Source organism: Fusarium vanettenii (assembly GCF_000151355.1).
Source record: "Fusarium vanettenii 77-13-4 chromosome 6 genomic scaffold NECHAsca_33_chr6_1_0, whole genome shotgun sequence".
NCBI lineage: Eukaryota > Fungi > Ascomycota > Sordariomycetes > Hypocreales > Nectriaceae > Fusarium > Fusarium vanettenii.
The window spans coordinates 427,127-445,701 of record NW_003315852.1 but is presented as its reverse complement, the minus strand read 5'-3'; the positions used below and the strand labels follow the sequence as shown (position 1 = coordinate 445,701).

General features: G+C 51.5%; 7 protein-coding genes across 7 annotated transcripts; 3 read left to right on the top strand and 4 right to left on the bottom strand.

Annotated features, from left to right (window-relative positions):
- Positions 1 to 853: 853 nt before the first annotated feature.
- Positions 854 to 2,531, bottom strand: NECHADRAFT_42327 (uncharacterized protein; the record flags this gene model as incomplete). Its single annotated transcript, XM_003042538.1, has 3 exons — positions 854 to 1,239; positions 1,289 to 1,623; positions 1,687 to 2,531. Coding segments are annotated over 3 exons (1,566 nt in total), but the record flags the coding sequence as incomplete, so codon positions are not given.
- A 1,574-nt stretch (positions 2,532 to 4,105) lies between these two features.
- On the bottom strand, positions 4,106 to 6,000 carry NECHADRAFT_104616 (uncharacterized protein). Its single transcript, XM_003042537.1, has one exon. The coding sequence runs from the start codon at positions 5,858 to 5,860 to the stop codon at positions 4,337 to 4,339; it is 1,524 nt and encodes a 507-aa protein (XP_003042583.1). The 5' UTR covers positions 5,861 to 6,000; the 3' UTR covers positions 4,106 to 4,336.
- A 1,655-nt stretch (positions 6,001 to 7,655) lies between these two features.
- Positions 7,656 to 9,298, top strand: NECHADRAFT_42089 (uncharacterized protein; the record flags this gene model as incomplete). Its single annotated transcript, XM_003042625.1, has 4 exons — positions 7,656 to 8,009; positions 8,031 to 8,165; positions 8,395 to 8,528; positions 8,578 to 9,298. 4 exons carry the CDS (start codon positions 7,656 to 7,658, stop codon positions 9,296 to 9,298), a joined length of 1,344 nt encoding a protein of 447 aa, XP_003042671.1.
- Positions 9,299 to 11,270: 1,972 nt separating this feature from the next.
- On the bottom strand, positions 11,271 to 12,371 carry NECHADRAFT_42043 (uncharacterized protein; the record flags this gene model as incomplete). Its single annotated transcript, XM_003042536.1, has 1 exon — positions 11,271 to 12,371. One exon carries the CDS (start codon positions 12,369 to 12,371, stop codon positions 11,271 to 11,273), a length of 1,101 nt encoding a protein of 366 aa, XP_003042582.1.
- Positions 12,372 to 12,898: 527 nt separating this feature from the next.
- On the top strand, positions 12,899 to 14,192 carry NECHADRAFT_94076 (uncharacterized protein; the record flags this gene model as incomplete). Its single annotated transcript, XM_003042624.1, has 3 exons — positions 12,899 to 12,933; positions 13,029 to 13,305; positions 13,404 to 14,192. The coding sequence occupies 3 exons, from the start codon at positions 12,899 to 12,901 to the stop codon at positions 14,190 to 14,192; spliced, it is 1,101 nt and encodes a 366-aa protein (XP_003042670.1).
- Positions 14,193 to 14,677: 485 nt separating this feature from the next.
- On the top strand, positions 14,678 to 17,135 carry NECHADRAFT_69821 (uncharacterized protein; the record flags this gene model as incomplete). Its single annotated transcript, XM_003042623.1, has 2 exons — positions 14,678 to 16,815; positions 16,857 to 17,135. The coding sequence occupies exons 1-2, from the start codon at positions 14,962 to 14,964 to the stop codon at positions 17,133 to 17,135; spliced, it is 2,133 nt and encodes a 710-aa protein (XP_003042669.1). The 5' UTR covers positions 14,678 to 14,961.
- A 189-nt stretch (positions 17,136 to 17,324) lies between these two features.
- On the bottom strand, positions 17,325 to 18,338 carry NECHADRAFT_42236 (uncharacterized protein; the record flags this gene model as incomplete). The annotated part of the gene is made up of 1 exon (XM_003042535.1): positions 17,325 to 18,338. The coding sequence occupies one exon, from the start codon at positions 18,336 to 18,338 to the stop codon at positions 17,325 to 17,327; it is 1,014 nt and encodes a 337-aa protein (XP_003042581.1).
- Positions 18,339 to 18,575: the final 237 nt, after the last annotated feature.

Sequence of the window (18,575 nt, the reverse complement as noted above, 5' to 3'; positions counted from 1 at the left end):
CTCGCTTTTGTCGAGGGGATGGTAATGGAAAGTAGCAAAACTGTGCGGGGGGGTTAGGATGGCAGTTATTAGGATTAATCGGATCATACGTTTCCTTTGTTTGGGTATTATTCTTAGTTTAGAGTATGTACAGACGCAGATGACCTGCGCCATAAAACTACATCATTCATCCAGGACCTGACTTGGACTTGCTCCATCCAACAAACCCACATCCTTCTTGAACTGCTCCAACCAGTTGGGGTTATCAGCTGGTGTCTGGTTCCACGGATCGCCACTAAATGTGTTAACAACTGTGTATTGGAGTCAGGATAGAAAGCACTTACTCGTCAAACATTATCCATCGCGCCTGGTGCTGAAGCTCCTCATCTGTGGGAACGTGGCTCTTGGGATTCCGCGTGGACATGGTGCTCATGACGAACCGCGTCAACTCGCGCCCAAGACGTCGGTAGCAGTTGGCATCGAAGAGGTGATATGACGCTGGTACCTCGATGCCGTTTGTCTTTAACCCTTCGGTTGGGCTATCCGTCGTGTCCCATAACTCTGTTGGACTCTGCTGTTCTATTTCGAGAGGTAGTGGTTCGACGTTTGGAGCTAGATCGGTAATAACCGGTGGCCCACCACCTGCATCTAGGATCGCAGCTGAGGTCGGGTCTTCGGTTGGTAAGCCAGCCCGTTGACGAAATGGAATAAGCCATTTAGTCGACCCAAAGATCAAACCAGTCAAAAAGTTGACAAACATGACCGAAGGGTGGGGCGACGACTCATTCATGGCCTGAACGACGGCACATGCCTCCCTCTGCAGCTCATCATCTTCAACCTTGAGGGCCAAGAGCTTGGGAATCTCAGTATACCTCTGCAACCTCTCCTCCATAGGACATGCTTGAAAGATGTCATCCTTTCCGTTAATTCTCAACGCCGTGATCCTAGACTTGGCGGCGCTCTTCATCGGGCGTATCCGTGCTTGCTTGACGACCTCTTCAGAGGACATGAGCAAGTCTCGCAGCCACGAGGGTTCCGGTATTTCTGACTCCTTGGATAGTATCTCGGCGCCAAAGATTATGCAGCAACTTTCGTACAGTAGTTCCTCGTCTGGGGGTGGAGAGTGTCTTGCGTTGGTGTAGTAGGCGTTGAAGTATTCGAGCTCCACCTTGATAAGCTCGAATGCGCTCGCTGGGGATCCGGTGAGACCTTGTTGAGTTGTAAACGGCCAAGGTGAATTTCTCTCGTAATGAATGAGATCTAAAATCGTCAGCCAAGATAGTGATGTGTTGTCCACGTCAATACTCACACGGCGGCATCGAGTTCTCAACCATGTCAAGCATTTGACTCTCAAACCCCCAATCCCCCTTCCAATTCACCATTGTCTGGCCTGCCTTGAAGTGTTCCGCCAGATGGTCAACACGATCAGACCAAAACTTCATAACCATTCCGCAAAAGCCGCAGCGTGACTTTATCTCCTCGCTCGCTTCCTTCCACGAGTCCATCGGCCACTTTTGGTACTGTGCGTTGTGAACCAGCTTGAGATGTTGCTGCAAGTGATCTTTTCGGTAAAAAGTTCGCTCTTCCAGCGCTCGTCCATGGCATGCTCCAAAGTTGTGGCTTTGTAGGTGGTTCATGTCAGGGCTGACAAGTCCACAGTAGACACACACAGTCTCGGACTTTTCGTTCAAGACGGTTGGACCCGACGGTGCGCATTCCCATCGCTCGAGTGACAGATGCAGCGACTTTTCATGACGCTTCCAACTCCACTTTGTCTTGAACGTCTCTGTGCAAAAGGTGCACTGGTAAGGATGGCAGCTATCGGCAACGACGGGTCTCTCGGCGGGCACGCGTCGTCTCTTGCGCTTGATGGCTTTTCTGATTCGGTCGAGGGATCTGAGAGAGGCTCCGGATGTGTGAGAGTATGCGGAGCTGGATTGGGAAGCATTCGTGCTGGCGGATGAGCTGCTCCGTAGAGATCTGCCGGGATCTGAATCTCCTGAGAATGCGCGGTCAGGACTATACGTCGTCGATGGATAGCCACGCATCGCCTGTGCAATGGCCGAAGCAGTCGCAGGTTCGTGTTCGGGGGGCGAGTTCTGCCATCTCTGTAGAGGATCCATGTTCTCGAAGGAAGCCAAGTTGTTGATGGACACCGGGGTTGATGATCGTACAAGAGGGGTAGGCGGTCGTTCAGGTTGGTTCTTTAATCGACGGCGGGCGTTGGCTAGCCAAGTAGTAATCTGCTGTCTGTTTAGACCGGTCTTTCTTTGCAAGGCTTCGACATCGGCCGGCCCGGGATACGGCTTCTGGATATTCGTAGCAAGCCATGCCTTCAAGACTCTGATGGACTCTGAAGAGAAGCGTTTCCCGATCTTTGGGGGTGGCCTCTTGTTAGTATTTGGTAGCAATGGTTCCTGAGTCGCTTCAGTACTGTCGAGGGACCAAGGGAGAGACTCTATTGGCTTTGTGTCTTGTAGCTGAAGGCCGGTTTGGAAGGCGTTCAGGGGATTGGCTTCTTGACTGAAGAAGCCGTTTCCGAGATTCTTCATCGGCTTGGGGTGATGTATCAGACCAGAGGCGAGGGGCTTCTGGGTATCCAAACCAGGCTGGACGGGTTCCTTCGAAGTTGGCATATGTTGTAGAGAGTCATGATGCATCAATGATCTCGTCGGAAAGGTTTCGCCAATGTCAATGTCGTCAAGGTCAATATCCAAGAATCGAGTCGCATCAGGATCATCAAGATATTCGGTAAAGGACTCATTCAGCCCAGCAAACACCTGCTCTCGTTCATCCTTAGACTCATCCATACCTTTACCAAAACCGAAGATGTAGAAGCAAAGTCTCTGCCGCCGAAGTTCGGAGCATTATCATGGTCAAAGAGTTGGAGTCATGGTCCAGAACTGTAGAGTGGAGGGCGTGGACGAGGGCCCCACAAAAATCTTGTCGATTTCACCTTGTCATTGATAGCGCGTCATTGGATGATCTAGATTTCTTACAAATGCTCTCCTTGCTTCATTCGGCATTTGTATGTAACTTATGCGAGTCATATGATCTTTTGCGGGGTTTCTTACCCCAATGGATGCATCAAGATAATCGGCGCGAGTTTCGAGATAGGCCATGATAGATAATCAGCCAAGCCAGCCATTCGTCCGAGTCAAGATTTTGGTATCAATTTTATCCTTATTGTATACGCTTCTATTGGGCAAGTCTAGAAGAATTATACAGACCCCGTAAAGGTAGAAGAAGTTGAAGGTTGGTAGAGGGTTAGATCCAATTCCACTCAAGGTTGCTGTATTCTCGCAATCGATTCAACCATGAACTTCGGCATGTCCGCTTCCCCTCGTAAATCTCCCAAGTGCCGTCAGAAAAAGATGCAGAAGTCCTGTAGAAGGAACCTGGCTCGCTTCCTTCGTCGACTTTGTCGTCAGAAGCCAGCATTGGTGCTATACCCCCCAGCCGTAAGGAAGTCGGACATATTAATTTCATGTCCCTCCCAGCAAAGACCACCGGACACAGCATTTGGATCAATGCTGCGACATGAGTCGAACACAATGTCGCGGCTACAAGCGCTCCAGTTCTTACCCGAGACATGTTCCGCAACGTCGACCACTCACGATACGCTGTCGAAGTTCGACCAACCTCAAGCGACCAGACGACACTTTTCTATATACCTCTGCGCATAGCCGTAATGAATCTCCGACTCGTATGATTCCCGTACCCTTTAATCTTGAAGAATTTGTGGCATCGATAACACCGGACCTAGTTCATTCGCTAATGCCTGCAGTTAAAGCATGATGCATGTCTCTACAAGTCAACCCTCAGCGGGCATGTAAGACTTGCATGTATTCAGCAGGAATACGAAGTCATTGTAGGAGACGTGTTTAGCATGCTTCTCCTTTCGGCAATTGAAGGCGGTTGACCATCTGCATTTGGACATAAGAATGCAGAGGCGTCTATCGCAAACAGCCGAGCAAGCCACACTCTCACCAACTGTCTCAGATAGACTCCAGTTCGTCAAAGTCAATTTCTCCTTCCGGAGGTGAACCATTTCACGGCTTTGTAGCACGAGAGCGACACAGGGGTGCTCATCTCACTTCATCGGCATCTCACTTGAGGTACACTTCAGACTGAAATTCACCAGTACGATTCATTGTTCTATCTGTTGAATCGTCTAGTTATCCCCAAGGTATACTAATGACCCTTAGAGGATATCGCCGTCAAAGACGACTGCGTTGCTCTATGGCGTGCAGATGTTGAAAAAGCATGCTATTATCCAGCAATTACGCCCGCAGAAACCAAAAACAAATGCAAAAATATGACCGTTAAATCATTAAGTCCCAGATGTTAAATCTCTTCACTCCAGCTCATAAGTCGTCAGCACAGCAGCGTGGTCAGAGAACCACTCGTTGTACTTGGTGTCGGGGATCGGCATGGGGTCTCCCACAACCACTGTGTGCGAGTCCGTCACCTTGAGGCTCTTGCCTTTGTGCAGGATAAAGTCGATTCGGTCCTGGGGCTCCCGGCGGTTGGCATTGTTCCAGATAGTGACGGGGGACCAGGTTGTGCCTTGGACCTTGACAGGGTCAGGGTTGGCGACTCGGAAGGAGTCGATGAGGCCTGCCTCCTCGGGGAGGACAGAGGTTGGCCAGCGGAAGTTGGAGTAGCCGCAGTTCTTCTCCTTGAGACCCTCAACCCAGTCGAGGTGAGAAGGAGCGTTAAAGTCGCCGACAAGAAACACGGGAGTCTCGTCAGCCTGGTCGAGGTGGTTCTTCATGCCGCGGAGGGTAGCCTCCATCTGAGGTGTGCGACCAGACTGAGCTTCTCGCTGGATAACCTTTTCGGGGCTCATGTGGCTAAAGCAGGTGTCATAAGGTCCATAAGGAGTGTAGCCCAGGTGAGCAACGTAAAAGTTGAGCTGCTGTTGGTCACCGTCGAGTTCGATCCTCACACCTCCAGAGCGGCTGGGTCCGCTGATGACGCCGTACTCCTCCACAATGGGGTACTTGCTAAGAATGCCGACATCACCGCCGCTGGACCATCCCCACCAGCCCAGAGCATTGGCGAGACGAGGGATGTGACGGCCCCACTGATCCTCCTGGATGCCGATGATGTCGGCGCCGGAAGACGCCATGAAGCGGACCTGCTTGTCGTGGTAGTTTGTGACTCCGGTGCCACCGTTCCACATGTTCAAGGACATGACCTTGAGCTCCTTGATCAGAGGCTCACCCTTGGGGACCACAGGAACAGTAAAGACACCAATGGCGGCAGAGTCAGTACCCGTCGCGCGAATAGTAATAGTGGTATCCTTGGCACCAGCAGGAGGAGTGCCGGCAAGCACGCCGCCTTCGGTGATCTTGAGCCAGCTGCCGTATCCTTGAGTGGAGAAAGTGACATGGTTGCCGCCCTTGACGAGGCCGCTAAGCCGATACGTGTACCTATCGCCGACACGCGCTTTGGGCAACGTGACGTCAGAGACGATAAACGCGACATCCCCACCAGTCTCGCGGGGCTTGACCACCTCGAGAGGCTCAGAAAGCGACTGGTAGCCGCCTTTGGCGAGGAAGAAGGCCGTGTAGTTGCCGGGTTCGAGGCTGGAGGCGGACAGCTGGACAGTTCCCTGGGACTTGGGCGTCCACTTCCACATTATGGAGTTGGACGAACCCTTCTCCCCATCGACGGGGCCTCCGCCGGCGCTGTAGTAGAGACCGACCCAGTTGGAGCCATCGGGTTGGGAGGTGGAGTAGCGGAAGGTGAAGAGATCCTCGCCCTCAATCAGCGAGAGGGATCCCGAGGCTTCCGCCGACTGTGCCTGCACGGAAGGGAAGAGGGTGAGCCATAGAGCGGAGGTGACCGCTATCAGCGGTGATGGGAATCTCATTGCGGTGTTTTTCCAGGCCGCGCGTCAGAGTTTGAGGTTTGGCGTAAGCGAAGCGGTCACAGAGCTCCTCGGAAGAGCAGGAAATGTTGACGAAGCCCGTGAGAGAAGAGACACCCTCAGTGGAAGCGAGGAGGAATGTCGTACGCTGATATAGAGAGAAAAAGAAAGAGAAAAACACAGAGTGAGATAGCGTTCGGTGGTGTCGCCCAAGTCCGGTTGCGGGTGACGGCAGCAAGGCCCCACTCTCCCGGAAGAACCAATACTCGGCGCCGCTCAAGCCACGCCGTGAAGCTCGCGTCGATAAGATCTGCAACACTAGTCACCAGCTACAGGCGGTAGATGAAACCTCGGAGCAGGGCACGTTCCCGAGGGCCCTGGTTAAGCGGTCAGAAGATGTATGTGACACAGTCTCAACGGTCGTTTGTGGGGGGTTCTTTTGCTAGTCACACGCTCGACTGATGCCTTGCAGCTCAAGGTCAAGCCACAGAGCTTCAAGCTTTTAAGCATGTGCGGGAGAAACACGTCTATCGAGCTGCTGCAGATCATGGCTTTTTGTTGATCGTGGGGGGAGAGTCCATCTGCCGGGTCTCCACACCCTCAATGGCAGCATCGGCCGCTATGAGCATCTTATCGGACTATGGGTGCCAGGGTGGTCATGGGTTCATGGCCTGCTGGGTGTCATAGGGCCGAGATGGACGAAAGAAGGGCTCTTCGATGTGTTTTTACGTGCAAAGTGAAGAGGTTTTGTCGCTCCGGTCGTCCGTGAACTCAGACCAGACCTATAGCACATCTCATATTTTGTCCATCTCCATCATGGCGACCTCAAGTCCAACAGCCTTGTATGCCTCCGATTCTCCGATTCTCGTGATGGTGTGATTCTATTCCCACTGCTGGTTGTCCACCCAGAAACCAATCACCCGAGCCACGGCCACATATCGCATCCCATGATTGGGTCATATTCCTTACCTCCGCTTGTTCAGATAAACAACTCGAATATCCACATCTCGAACCGTTGATCACATTAGCCCCATCTTATCAATCCAACGTCTGTGGGGAAGCCCACTGTCGAGGCCACCTAGGAAATCTTTCGACCTGCCTTTTTCGGCTGCCTCGCAGCGAAAACCTGTGTTGCACGAGGTTGGATACAACATTGCCAGCAACATGTCTCTCACTGTTGGTCGATAGCAGCTGTGGGAATACTACAATTGAAACAAGTTTTAGTCCCATGATCCCGGCATATAGTCTGTTGATGTTTCTATGGAATTCGCTCATGGTTCTCGGTGTCCTCGAAGGGAAAGGCTTCTTTTTCATAGAATCGGCATCTATATCTCTATGACTAGATACGAAGATGGTACACTGTTACACAAAGCGACAAGGAACATGTTATTTCTGCAGAGAGCCGATAACAACCTTGTTGGCCTCTGTGAAATGCCCGTCGTCCGAATCATCGAAGAAAATACGTTCAACTTTTAATGGAATTATTAGAAATGCACAAATGGCTCTCTAATTCTTGATAACGCGAATTTGTATCGTCAAAATGTATCACCAACAGCCTCAATGATGATGATCAGGATGCTCGGATTTAAGCCACGATCTGATATCTCCGGCTGCTGACGTACACTCTTGGCTATGCCGCACGGTCATGCTCCCCTGACCTGACTTCTCCATACCAGCCAGGGCATGTTGTACGCGTTTGCCTGCCCTCGTACTATCGCGGTAGGTCAACAGCTAGGGCATCGGCTTTGTGGCATCCGGAAGTATTTTTAGCGGATGACTGATGACGCGATTTTCAGAAATGGGGACACAGCAGCGTCACTGCTGGGAGTGTCGCCGACGCTGCTTAGTCTGCGATTTCACAGAACCAGCATGCAAGAGATGCTCAACATCTGGTGTCGAATGTCCTGGATATAGCCATGTCAAACCCCAAAGGCTAAAATGGCTCGCACCTGGGAGAGTTACATCTCGAAGTCGGAAACGAAAAGGGCCGGTGGAGAATGTCGGCAACAAAACCAACGACACCATGACTAAACAGCCGAAAATGACTATCGCTTTCAACATGGCCATTCCTCGATTCGAGCTAAAGACTGATGTTTGCTCTTTGCCTGAGGCTGCAGAGTACTGTAAGTTTTATAGTCAAGAATCCTATCTCGTACCATGATCTAACACGGAGCAGTCAACTCTTGTATATACAGAGACCTGGCACCTATCCAAGAGCTTGGCAAGAACCCTCACATATATCAACTATCAGTCATTCATATCCAAAGAGCAGCCAACAAGCCAGACTATCTCAACTTCGGTATGCTCTGTATGACTCTAAGTCACCGCATAAACCGCACAAGAAACGACCCTCAGTCTAAGCCTTTGGCTGAGAAATTCTACCAATACTGGGGTCTTGCCGTTAAATCTCTGAATGAGCAACTCGATGTCCAGAATAGGCAAACTAGTGACTTGGTCATGGCGGGAATTATGACTCTCCTCCTTGCTGATGTGGGTACTGGTTCTTTCAAGTAACGAGTCTTGCTCAAACGTTCTAGGTTCAACAAGGGACATCCCTCAACTGGAGATGTCACCTAGAGGGTATTCACAAACTTATTGCACTGCGAGGCGGTTTCCATGCGGTGGCTAACTCGCCAAGTTTGGAGCCACTGCTTCTTTCTTTTGGTTGTAAGTACTCCTTTCAAAATACCCAGCAAGCACAGGACTGATCTCACAAACAGCGTCGCCGTCATTGGGAACACGACATGCGCTGCGTCGGATCTCATCATGACTGGGTCATACCTCGATTCTCTTGGCTTACTACTTGAGAAGTATGGCGCGGCAGTGTCACCTATTCACATGTGTCCACTGCCGTTATTCGCCGAGATTATCAAGATCAACCACCTTCGCATGCGTGCAATATCTTGCGATTTCGCTTTAATACAAGATCTTTCGGGAGAAGGCTTTGAAATACTTGAGCGGATCCATGGCTTTTCACCAGGACAATGGGCCTCTTCAAAGCCGTTTCACCAGGAGGACTGGGTGCTGATAGGCAAGGTATACCAAGCTGCAGCAGCGCTGTACTGCATCTTGTCACTACAAAGCTTGTCTGTTCTCCCTGAGACTTCGGATCTCAGGGCTTGCTGCACGGCACACGGTCAAACTCTGTGGCGTCTACTAAAGTTAGGTCTGTCATGTCCAAGGACCAGACGATCACTCATTTGGCCACTGGTCCTTCTCGGCGTGGAAGCTGTCAATGGGGGTCCAGAAATGCGCGCTTTTGTTTCAGAAAAGCTGCCCGAGCTGAGCTATGATGCCGGTACTTACGTGCCCCTAATGGCCAAGAGCGTTCTTGAAGAATTCTGGAATTCAGGAGAAATGCGGTGGGATGCCTGTTTTGACAGGCCATATGTCTTTACGAGTCAGATAGCTGTCGACACAAGTCGATTATCACCAGGCTGAATCTGGTGGATTATGGAGCGGTGGGGGTTTGGATGAGGATATATGTGGCTTGAGCGAGCTGCTTAGAGAGACGTAATGAAAGATCAAGACATGATTAGTGAATTTTCAACCCATGGAAAGGAGTTTCTTCTTGTCCTTCAAACCAACTTGCTAAGTAGTAACATACATAAGCTTCGAGGCACTACCTCTGGTATCATTGCCCTTCAACTAAAGTTTATAGGGGTCTAAATTGGGAGTATTACATATTTTCGTAGCACCATCTAGTATTATCAAAACACAACCCCTATCACACAAGCTAGCATTGCTAGAACAAGAATCGCTCTGGGCCGAAATTCTCTCAATTCTTCCCTCTCCACGGGGGGCTCTCAGACTGCCCCAGAGGTCCACCAAGTCACAGGTTTCACAGGTTTGTCTTTGAACCATGTTTCTGCGCTCCAACGACGAGGCGGTGTCATCTGAATAACGCGTTGGAAGGGTGAATAAAGATCGCCAAAATCCACCAGTTTCCCCTGACGCCAATTATCCGGCTTGCAATAGGCAAACTCGAAGCCAGTTAAATAGAAGAAGTCAATGTTGGCCTGGGTGACATTGAGATCGTGTTCCTTGACTTTGGAGCTGACATAGTCGTATATAATCGCCCAGCGATAGTCTGTATCTTCAGGACAATAAGGGTGACCTCGCCATTCACATTGCTCATAGTTCTTAGGCCAGTTTTTCTTGTCAAGCTTGAGCCAGCCGTGGCAGCGGTTGACATAGTCAGCTGAACACATGGGCGTAGAGGAGTCGAATTCTGGGGGCCTCCGCTGCCCTTCTTCCGAGAAGCAGTAAAGGTTTTCGAGCTTTAGCTCGGATGATTTCGGAGACGGGTATACCATGATTGGGTTCTCTGAATGCTCAATTGCCCATCGGATCTTCTCGATGATGGCAACATGCCGGGCTTCATCCTGAAATGGGAATACAAAAGGTTTTTCCCTATTCAGCGGCTCTTGCGGACGAGTATTCCAGAACTATATCGGCCGTTAGCCTCAAACAGACCTGGTTTGAAGGAGAGATGGCAGACCAATTTAAGAGCATAGGGGCCATCCCCTCCAAAGGATACCTTGAAGACACCACCTTCCACACCACACCCGACACAGCCATGCCACTTTATTGGGACACGATGCTTTGGGAACCGGCGAAGGAGAGGCCTGCAAAAATCCTTCCATTTCATGGGCGGAGGTGTCTCGAGTAAATGCTCGGAGAGAAATCGTTGGCCTTTGTAATTATAAACATTGATGGCGCCGTCGGGGCGGGTTGGGGGGTCATAGACTTGTATCGAGTCGTCCAGTGGGGATGTTTCGTCTGCGAGGGAGACTGAAGGCTGCTCTAAGAGATGGGGGGAGGCCACCTTTGGCGCATCTTCTGTTCCCTCCGCAGTAATCATCTCCAGATGGTGTATACTTCTGTGACGCTTATTTAGGGACAACTGGAAACTTCCAGGGTGACAAATCGAAGGGCTGCGCTTTTCTTTGTCGTTTTCGCGGTGAGTGAGTTGATGTGACAAAGAAAGGAATGGTGACAACTGTCAGAGATGTGGGACATATCACGTGCGATCCTTCCAACCTCCTTGATTTTGTACGCCTCCTTTCCCATGCCGAACTTCAGCAGTGGGGATATGGGCACAATCAATGTTGTTTTCTATAAAGGGCATGCATGCGCCGCCTGTGGTTGGTGGTGGTGAGAGCTACGGGTGCGGCCTCCATAGATATCGGTAATCCAGAAACTGTTCCAAGGGTAATGACTCGGAGCCAAAAAGTGCCTTGTCGATGAGGTGACATAAGACCAAGGGACATCTATCTGGCAAGTATCATGACTTGAGAAGACTTTGGGGGGAATATAGTCTGGAAACACCATAGCGGCATCACATTTTCCTCTCTAAACACTATTCTAGCAATCCTCAGCATATTGCACAGCATCATCCTCGCGAAACTCGTCACTCCGCAACCTCGACAACCAATTTAGTACAGCTCACGCCCCGCATCAGCTCATCCAGCCCATCATTGATAGCCCCCAAGCCTTTTCCCACGACCTTGGGCTCCGGACTCGGTCTGACGTTCCCCTTGGCCAAGTTCTCCCTCAGCCAGGTCCCCAGCCAATATCGAAGCTGAGTCAATCTCTCCTTTTCATTATCCGCCGGCATCACAAAGATGGCTTCCATCCCATCTACTGTCTCCGCGTCGGAAGGAATAAGCGGTGCAGAACCAATCTTGGCCTTCTGGTTTCCGCTACTGTTCTCAACGAAGGCCTTGAGCACGTCTTGGCATGCCGCAAGCTGACCCATGGCAAGATAGCAGTGTCGAATCATCAGGCCGTCCTCCCTAGCTGCCGAAACAATCGCATCCACAACCTGCGGTTCTTTGTAATCAAAGACACGATCCGCACCTAGAGAGCGAACGTACTCATGATTAGTCGCGCTGGCCGTGGCGTACACAGCGGCGAAGGAAGACTCAGGGTCGTCCCGCAGCAGCCGAGCAGATTGGACGCCCATAGTTCCCACGCTCGAGGAAGCACCCCAGACAAGGAGGGCTTCTCTCTTGTCCTTGTTCTCTTTTTGCGTTGCTTCCCCAACTCTTGGAATCCCCATTGCATTCCACGCGCTGAGAGCCACCTCGGTGGATACGGGCAAGGTTGCGGCCTGATTCCAAGAGATGTCATCTGGGAGAGGCATGGCGTGCTGCCAGGGGACGATGCACTTCTCCTGAAAGAAGCCATAGTCAGGGTTGTAAGACCTCCAGAAAGAGGCAGCGTAGGCAGCAACGCGAGTGACTCCGGGTTGAAAGAAGAGGTCCTCGTTGGGGCTAACAGGGACGTTATCGCCAACCTCGAGGACCAACCCCGACATGTCAAAGCCGATGACAGTGGGGTATTCGGGTATGAAGAGGCCCGAGGCACGCATGATGTGGTCTGCCGGGTTTAAGGCTACAGACTTGACCTCTATGAGGATTTCGCCTGGGCCTGGTTTGGGTGTGGGACGAGTTTGGAGTTCAAAGGGTTCGCCTTTGGCGACGGCGAGGGCGGCGAGATGGGTGGCCATGGTGAAGGTGGACTAGGGGGGTAGGTGTAGAAGGGTTTAAGGTAGAGGATCAAGTGTGTTATTCAGGTTAAAGACTTGGTATCTTTCCTTACCTGGAGACCGAGGGAAATCCTCCTCTTATAGGGATCATTCATCACCAGCTTGTATTGAGCATAGTCTGCATAGATGACGGAGTTAGAGGATGAAGCTCCTAGCCAATCAGAGACTCGTGCTCCCGAGCAACAGCTAGCGTGGATCTAGATAGCCGAAAATGGGTTAGCCTCTGGGTCCCGATAACTGTGGAACCCGGGAGGATCCCTCCGTGATTGGCCAAAGCTCTTCTTTCTGGCACCCTGCTTCCGACTGCCATCGTCACCTCGTTTCAACCTTTCCAGACAATCCGACCTCATTCATTCTCCGTTAAGTCCGCTCACGCTCACTACATCTCCCACAGCCAGACTGGCACATGTGCTGAGCACCATTAATAACCATGGCTTCGACTTGTACAGCAGAGGTCCAAGAGCGCAGAATTCGGCGGCGGTCGAGATATGGCTGCCGAAATTGCAAGCTTCGAAAACTCAAGGTACCAAGAGCAACCCAATTTTATATACCCAGGAACCTGATCCAGCTAATTCTCTTGGCCTCCTAGTGCGATGAAAGCAAGCCAGAGTGCAAGAGATGTTGTTCATTCGGGGTATTATGCAACTTCACGCCCAACATCCCTGACCTCCACCCTGTCGCCGCCGACACAGCGAGGCCAATGGTTGTTCGAGGAAGAGCAAAACTTCAACCGCCTCCTACAAATGCTGTCTGGACGTCCGATTCTTCCTCTTGCTATGAGTTGAATGCAAGGTGTCAGGATTTCATTACTCGTTACCTTGGGCGGAGCCTCCTCACACCAGGTGACCCAAACATGTTGCAAGTGAACCGCAAGCTCCTGGAACTGGCCTTTACTGTAAGTATCGTTGCATCGATTCTACATACATTTTATCCAACAAATTGCAAGCCAGACTGCTCATTATAAACCTCACCTCGACTGACACGTGCTCATAGTACCCTTTCCTAATGCATGCCTCCCTCGCTGTGGCATTCACATATGACCGTCATCTCAACAGCCCCTCAGATTATCACCGGACTCGAGAAGAGTGCTATCACTGGTCTCAAAGTGCAGGTCTTTTTCACAAGCGACTTAGTGAACCAATCCAAGCCAAAGACAAGGATCCAATCTGGGGTACTGCAGCTGCTCTGGCTGTTCTGACCTTTTCATCCCCTGACGCAACCTCGCCTAAAGAGTCGTGGCCACTCAAGTCATCTGGTCCTTTAGATCTTAACTGGTTACGTTTGAGCGAAGGAAAGATGGCATTGTGGCACACGGTCAACCCGCTGCGGCCAGACAGTCTTTTCCATGTCATGGCGGCGACTTATGCTCAGATGTACGCGCCATTTCCAGAGAGAGGTACAGATGGCGTTCCAGAAGACTTGGCTGCCTTGGGTCGGCTTGATAGCTCATCTACGGCGGGAAACAATCCGTATTTCGATGCCGTCCACGGGGTGTCCAGGATACTGGATATCCCGGACGACGAACTCACGACCGGCCCAACTCAGCTCTTCTTCCGCAGTATTCGTGGTCAATTCAAGGAACTTCTCTGGAAAAGGGACCCTATAGCGTTATTGCTACTGTATCTCTGGTATCGCAAAGGAGGTCGTGGTATATGGTGGATTGATCTCAGAGCAAGGGTGGAGTGTCCTTCCATCTGCTCGTATCTGCGGGTGTACCATAAAGACAACTCGGCTATACAAGCGTTTCTACCGGGAGGAGCTTTAGCAGATAAATGGAACTAGTTGTTTTTTGCAATGTTGGAAATTGTACCCAGAAACTAATCCACGACGAGGATGGGTTGTGTTTTCTTACCGCGATGGGAGACCCGAGGTGTCTCCAGGGTAACTTGCAAGGGACCATTGAAGTGGCCAACAACTTGTAGCCAACCTGGAAGCACAGAGAGCCGACAGAGCCGGCCGAGGACAGAATCCTCGGATATAGAGCCTCTTAGCCTGAACAATGGATATCGGCAATGTGTCGGCTCTCATCGTACCGTATCGTATCGTATCGCAGCAAAGCACCATTTACGATAATGCACAAATCCCCACAGCATCGTCACCCGCAAACTCCGATTGGAAGTGCCTCATGTGCGTAAGCCCGCCTAAACTCCGCAAGGGGGCGGGCCTATGACATCGTTTCTCGGAGCCCCGGGGGTTGAAAGATGCATCTCCAATTTTCGGATACAAAGAGCGGTTTTTAATCCTTCTTCTTTCTTTTCCTCATTTCTGTATCATTTGCGACACTTGTTGAGTGGTCGCGTGAGTGAGACAGGAGGATCGCTCCCTGCTTCGTTCTCGGTTTCGCAATCGTGTCGAGGGGAAACCGCCACAAAGAGGGGTCTTTTTTTCACGGGCATCCATTCCATTCAGCCTAAGCAGAAGAGAGTAAGACGTCAGCATTTGGGGCTCAGCCTTGAGACTTCATCATCGGATACGAACTCTATGAGCATAAAGAGGTCATCTCACGCTCAAATCTCTCTTCTTACAGCTTCACACAACTTTCATCGCCAATATGAGTCGTTTAGCGGGCTGGTTCCGCGGAGGCGCTGCCGCCAAGGCTGACGATGCGAGCGATACCAGCTCCACCAGGGACAATGTCGCTAAAGAGATGGAGGATATCGACGATGCCATGAACTCGGCTGGACTCATCATGAACGACGACATTGATGGAGCTTGGGAGCGACTTCAGACGGGCGATTCATCTTTTCATCAGCTGGGTCTTGCTGTCACCATCTTTATGCGATCGGTTCTTGGCTTTGAGAAGGCTGTCATGACGGAGACGACGACTAAGCTGGATGAATGTGAGGCCAGGGCTTGGACTGACTATAAAAAGGCACAGAAGCATGGAAAGGCGAGGGCTGGAAGCAAGCTGTACCCCCCAGGAACCGAGTATGAACTGGTGCGCGCTGAGACGCAGCTTATGGGCGCCGTCGTTGGTGTTCTCCACGAGAGTCTTATCGACGCCATGAAGAGTTTCCTCAAACTCCGCAAAGCATTCATCACTCTCGATGCCATTATTGAAGCTGAGAACAAGACGCTGGGCAATAGACCCGAGGGACAATCGGAGGCGTCATTATCTGCCAAGGCAACCGATGACGGCTCTAGCAGCATGGAGAAGCTCGAGATTGAGTCCAAGAGCGGCGACGGATCTTCCGGAACGCAAACACCAGCAAACCTTGAATCCTCAAGTTCTTCGACAACAACTCCAGGGACCAGCACCGAGGACGAGAACCTCGACGAGGGAGCGCCGCTGAAGGAGGCTAGATCAAAGCCCGCCGAGTCCGACACTGTTCTTCTCGAGAACCCTCTCGACGTTTTTGTCCATTCGGGCGCAAACATGTGCTTTGGACTTATTCTTCTCATGTTGACGCTCGTCCCCCCAGCCTTTTCTCGAATTCTGTCGGTTGTTGGGTTTCGGGGAGATCGTGAGCGAGGCGTTCGCATGCTCTGGCGATCTACCGCTTACGCTAACGTGAACGGCGCTATTGCTGGCCTGGTTCTGCTGTCATACTACAACGCCCTTCTCGGAGCCGTGGATATCCTTCCTGACGAAAAGGACTTTGATGAAGGTGCTGAGATTGTTGGGCCTCCTCGAAAGAAATGCGACAAGCTTCTTGCATCTATGCGAGCACGGTACCCAGACTCGAGGCTGTGGAAGGTTGAAGAGGCTAGACAGCATGGTAACGAGCAGGAACTCCCTAAGGCCATTGAGGTTCTCACGACGGGCGGCGAGTCCAAGATGAAGCAGGTTGCGGCGCTTAACAACTTTGAGCTCTCCATCAACGCCATGGCTATCCAGAACTGGCCCCTCATGCGCGACTCGTTCCTCCACTGTCTCGAGGTTAACGATTGGAGTCCTGCCCTTTACTACTATATGGCCGGTATCGCGTCGCTTGAACTGTACCGCAACGCGATCGAGGCTGGTGACGAGGACGAGGCGAGGCGACAAAAGGTCAAGACGGAGGAGTTCTTCCGCAAAGCCCCCAGCGTGGCAGGAAAGAAGCGCTTCATGGCGCGACAGCTACCCTTCGAAGTCTTTATCCAACGCAAGATCCAAAAGTGGGAAGATCGCGTAAAGGAGCACAAAGTCGATCTCGCCGACGCGATTGGTGCAAGTCCGGCGCTCGAGATGTGCTACCTGTGGAACATGACCAAGCGCATGGGACCTGCTGAACTCGAGACTGCGAGACATGCTATGCGATGGGAGAGGTGTACGGCTAAGCCTGAGGTTGTGGAGAAGATGAAGGAGGAGCTTGATGAGATGGGATCGTGGGCGCTTATTTGTGCGGCGCTGTTTAGACAGGGTAAGAGGTTTGAAGAAGCGAGGGAGCTTCTTGAGACACATGTTCTCAAGCATGACCGGTATGTAACACATTTCTCATGCTTCAACACACCCGCTAACACAAGTACAGATCCGTATTCAAGGGCCCAACAAAGGACGACTACGTCCTCGCAGCAGCAACATACGAAAAGGGCGCCATCGCATGGGGAGAATGCTGCAACCCACCCGAGGGCACCGTCGAAGAGGTTGCCAAGTACAGGAGGGAAAAGTACGACGAGTGTCTGAGGCAGATGGACGTTGCCAAGGTTTGGGAGGCATTTGTGCTTGATGCGAGAATTGGCATGAGGGTACAGAGTGGGTTGGAGACGTTGAGCTGGTTTGGCAAGAAGATGGGATACTCATAGATATACTGTTTCGGGGATAGGCATACTGGGATATGTTGGAGTGGTTGTTAGACCTGATAGAGATATGGCGGGCATGGAGCGAGGCATTTTGGACACATAACTAGGTCTGGTCTCATAAAAAAGTCAACTTTTCAACTTAAAGGCTATAAACACTATCTCATAAAAGATCATGTACAAAGAGCACGTCACTCAGGAGGCTCGCTTCGACCTCAACCTCGAACTCCTCCTCCTTCCATCCCCATTCGTCAACTGGTCAATCCCATCCTGAATCGCCCCCATACCACGATCCACCTTCTTAGCCGACCTCTCCTTAACATGATGCTTCTCCGCTTCAGCTTTGACATCCTCCAGCACATCCCGACCCCGTCCAGTACCGTTAACCCAGTCGAGGAATCCCCAGGCACCATAATTGCAATCCCCACCACTGGCGTAGTGTACCGCTGTTCGTCGCGTCATGCCGCCCATTATGATACCCGGAACAATGCTGTAGCCGGACATGGATAGGGTTTCCTCGGCGGTGCAGAGCGAAAGGAACAGGAAGTAAGTCAAGAGGTGTGGTCGCAATGCCAAAGCAGGTAGGTAGATGGGGACGAAACGTTGGAGGAGAACGGGAATTGGGTGGTCGGCAAAGAGAAGAAGGCTATAAGGCGCCGCAGCACGAGCGTGAGCGAAGCGACGGTGGGATTTGCCAATGGTCGACGAGGAATGCAGCGTGTAACGGTGGATGTAATACGTGAGCACCTCTCTCGCCGTGAGGAGCAAGACAATATGCTTCGCTAGCTGCCACGGCAATGGAAGCGTCGACGTCGTCTTGAAGTCATTGTCTTTGAAGATGTAGGAAAAGCCTAGACTCGAAGCACCCTCGACGCCCGTCACGAGGGCGAGGTTGAACACGACGAGTGCAACCTGGCGGGCTAGTGTACGGGCATCTCGAGGCGGAAGTGATGCACGGCCGCCAAGCTTGATAGACTCGGCGAGGCTGGGAACCGCCGCGTCGAACAGAAGTGTGAGTAGTGACGGTATTAGATAGAAGACTATTCGTATTGCGAGAGAGCCTAAGAGGCGGATTCGTAGGGGAGTGTGGGAGAGGACGAGAGTCGTCCATGTCATGTAAAAGAAGAGGAGGTTGAGAGATGTTGACCATGACGCCGAAGCAGGCGACAGGAGGTAAGAGAGTATGGGTAGAGAGAGGAGGACGTCCATCTTGTGCTGGCGTTTGATGTGGTTGGTGATGATGTTGTGGTGTTGCTATTCTCGCATCGCCAGCTCAAGACAAAGTTGAGTTGTAAAGAGCAGAATTCACAGAAGCTCTACCACAGGATCTACGATTCTTCTACTCTTGAGGGGACATTCACCACCTTTTCACAACCATGACGTCGCAAACACAACCAGAAACCGGGAGCTGTTGATCAAACTGTGGCTAGACACACCCAATGACGT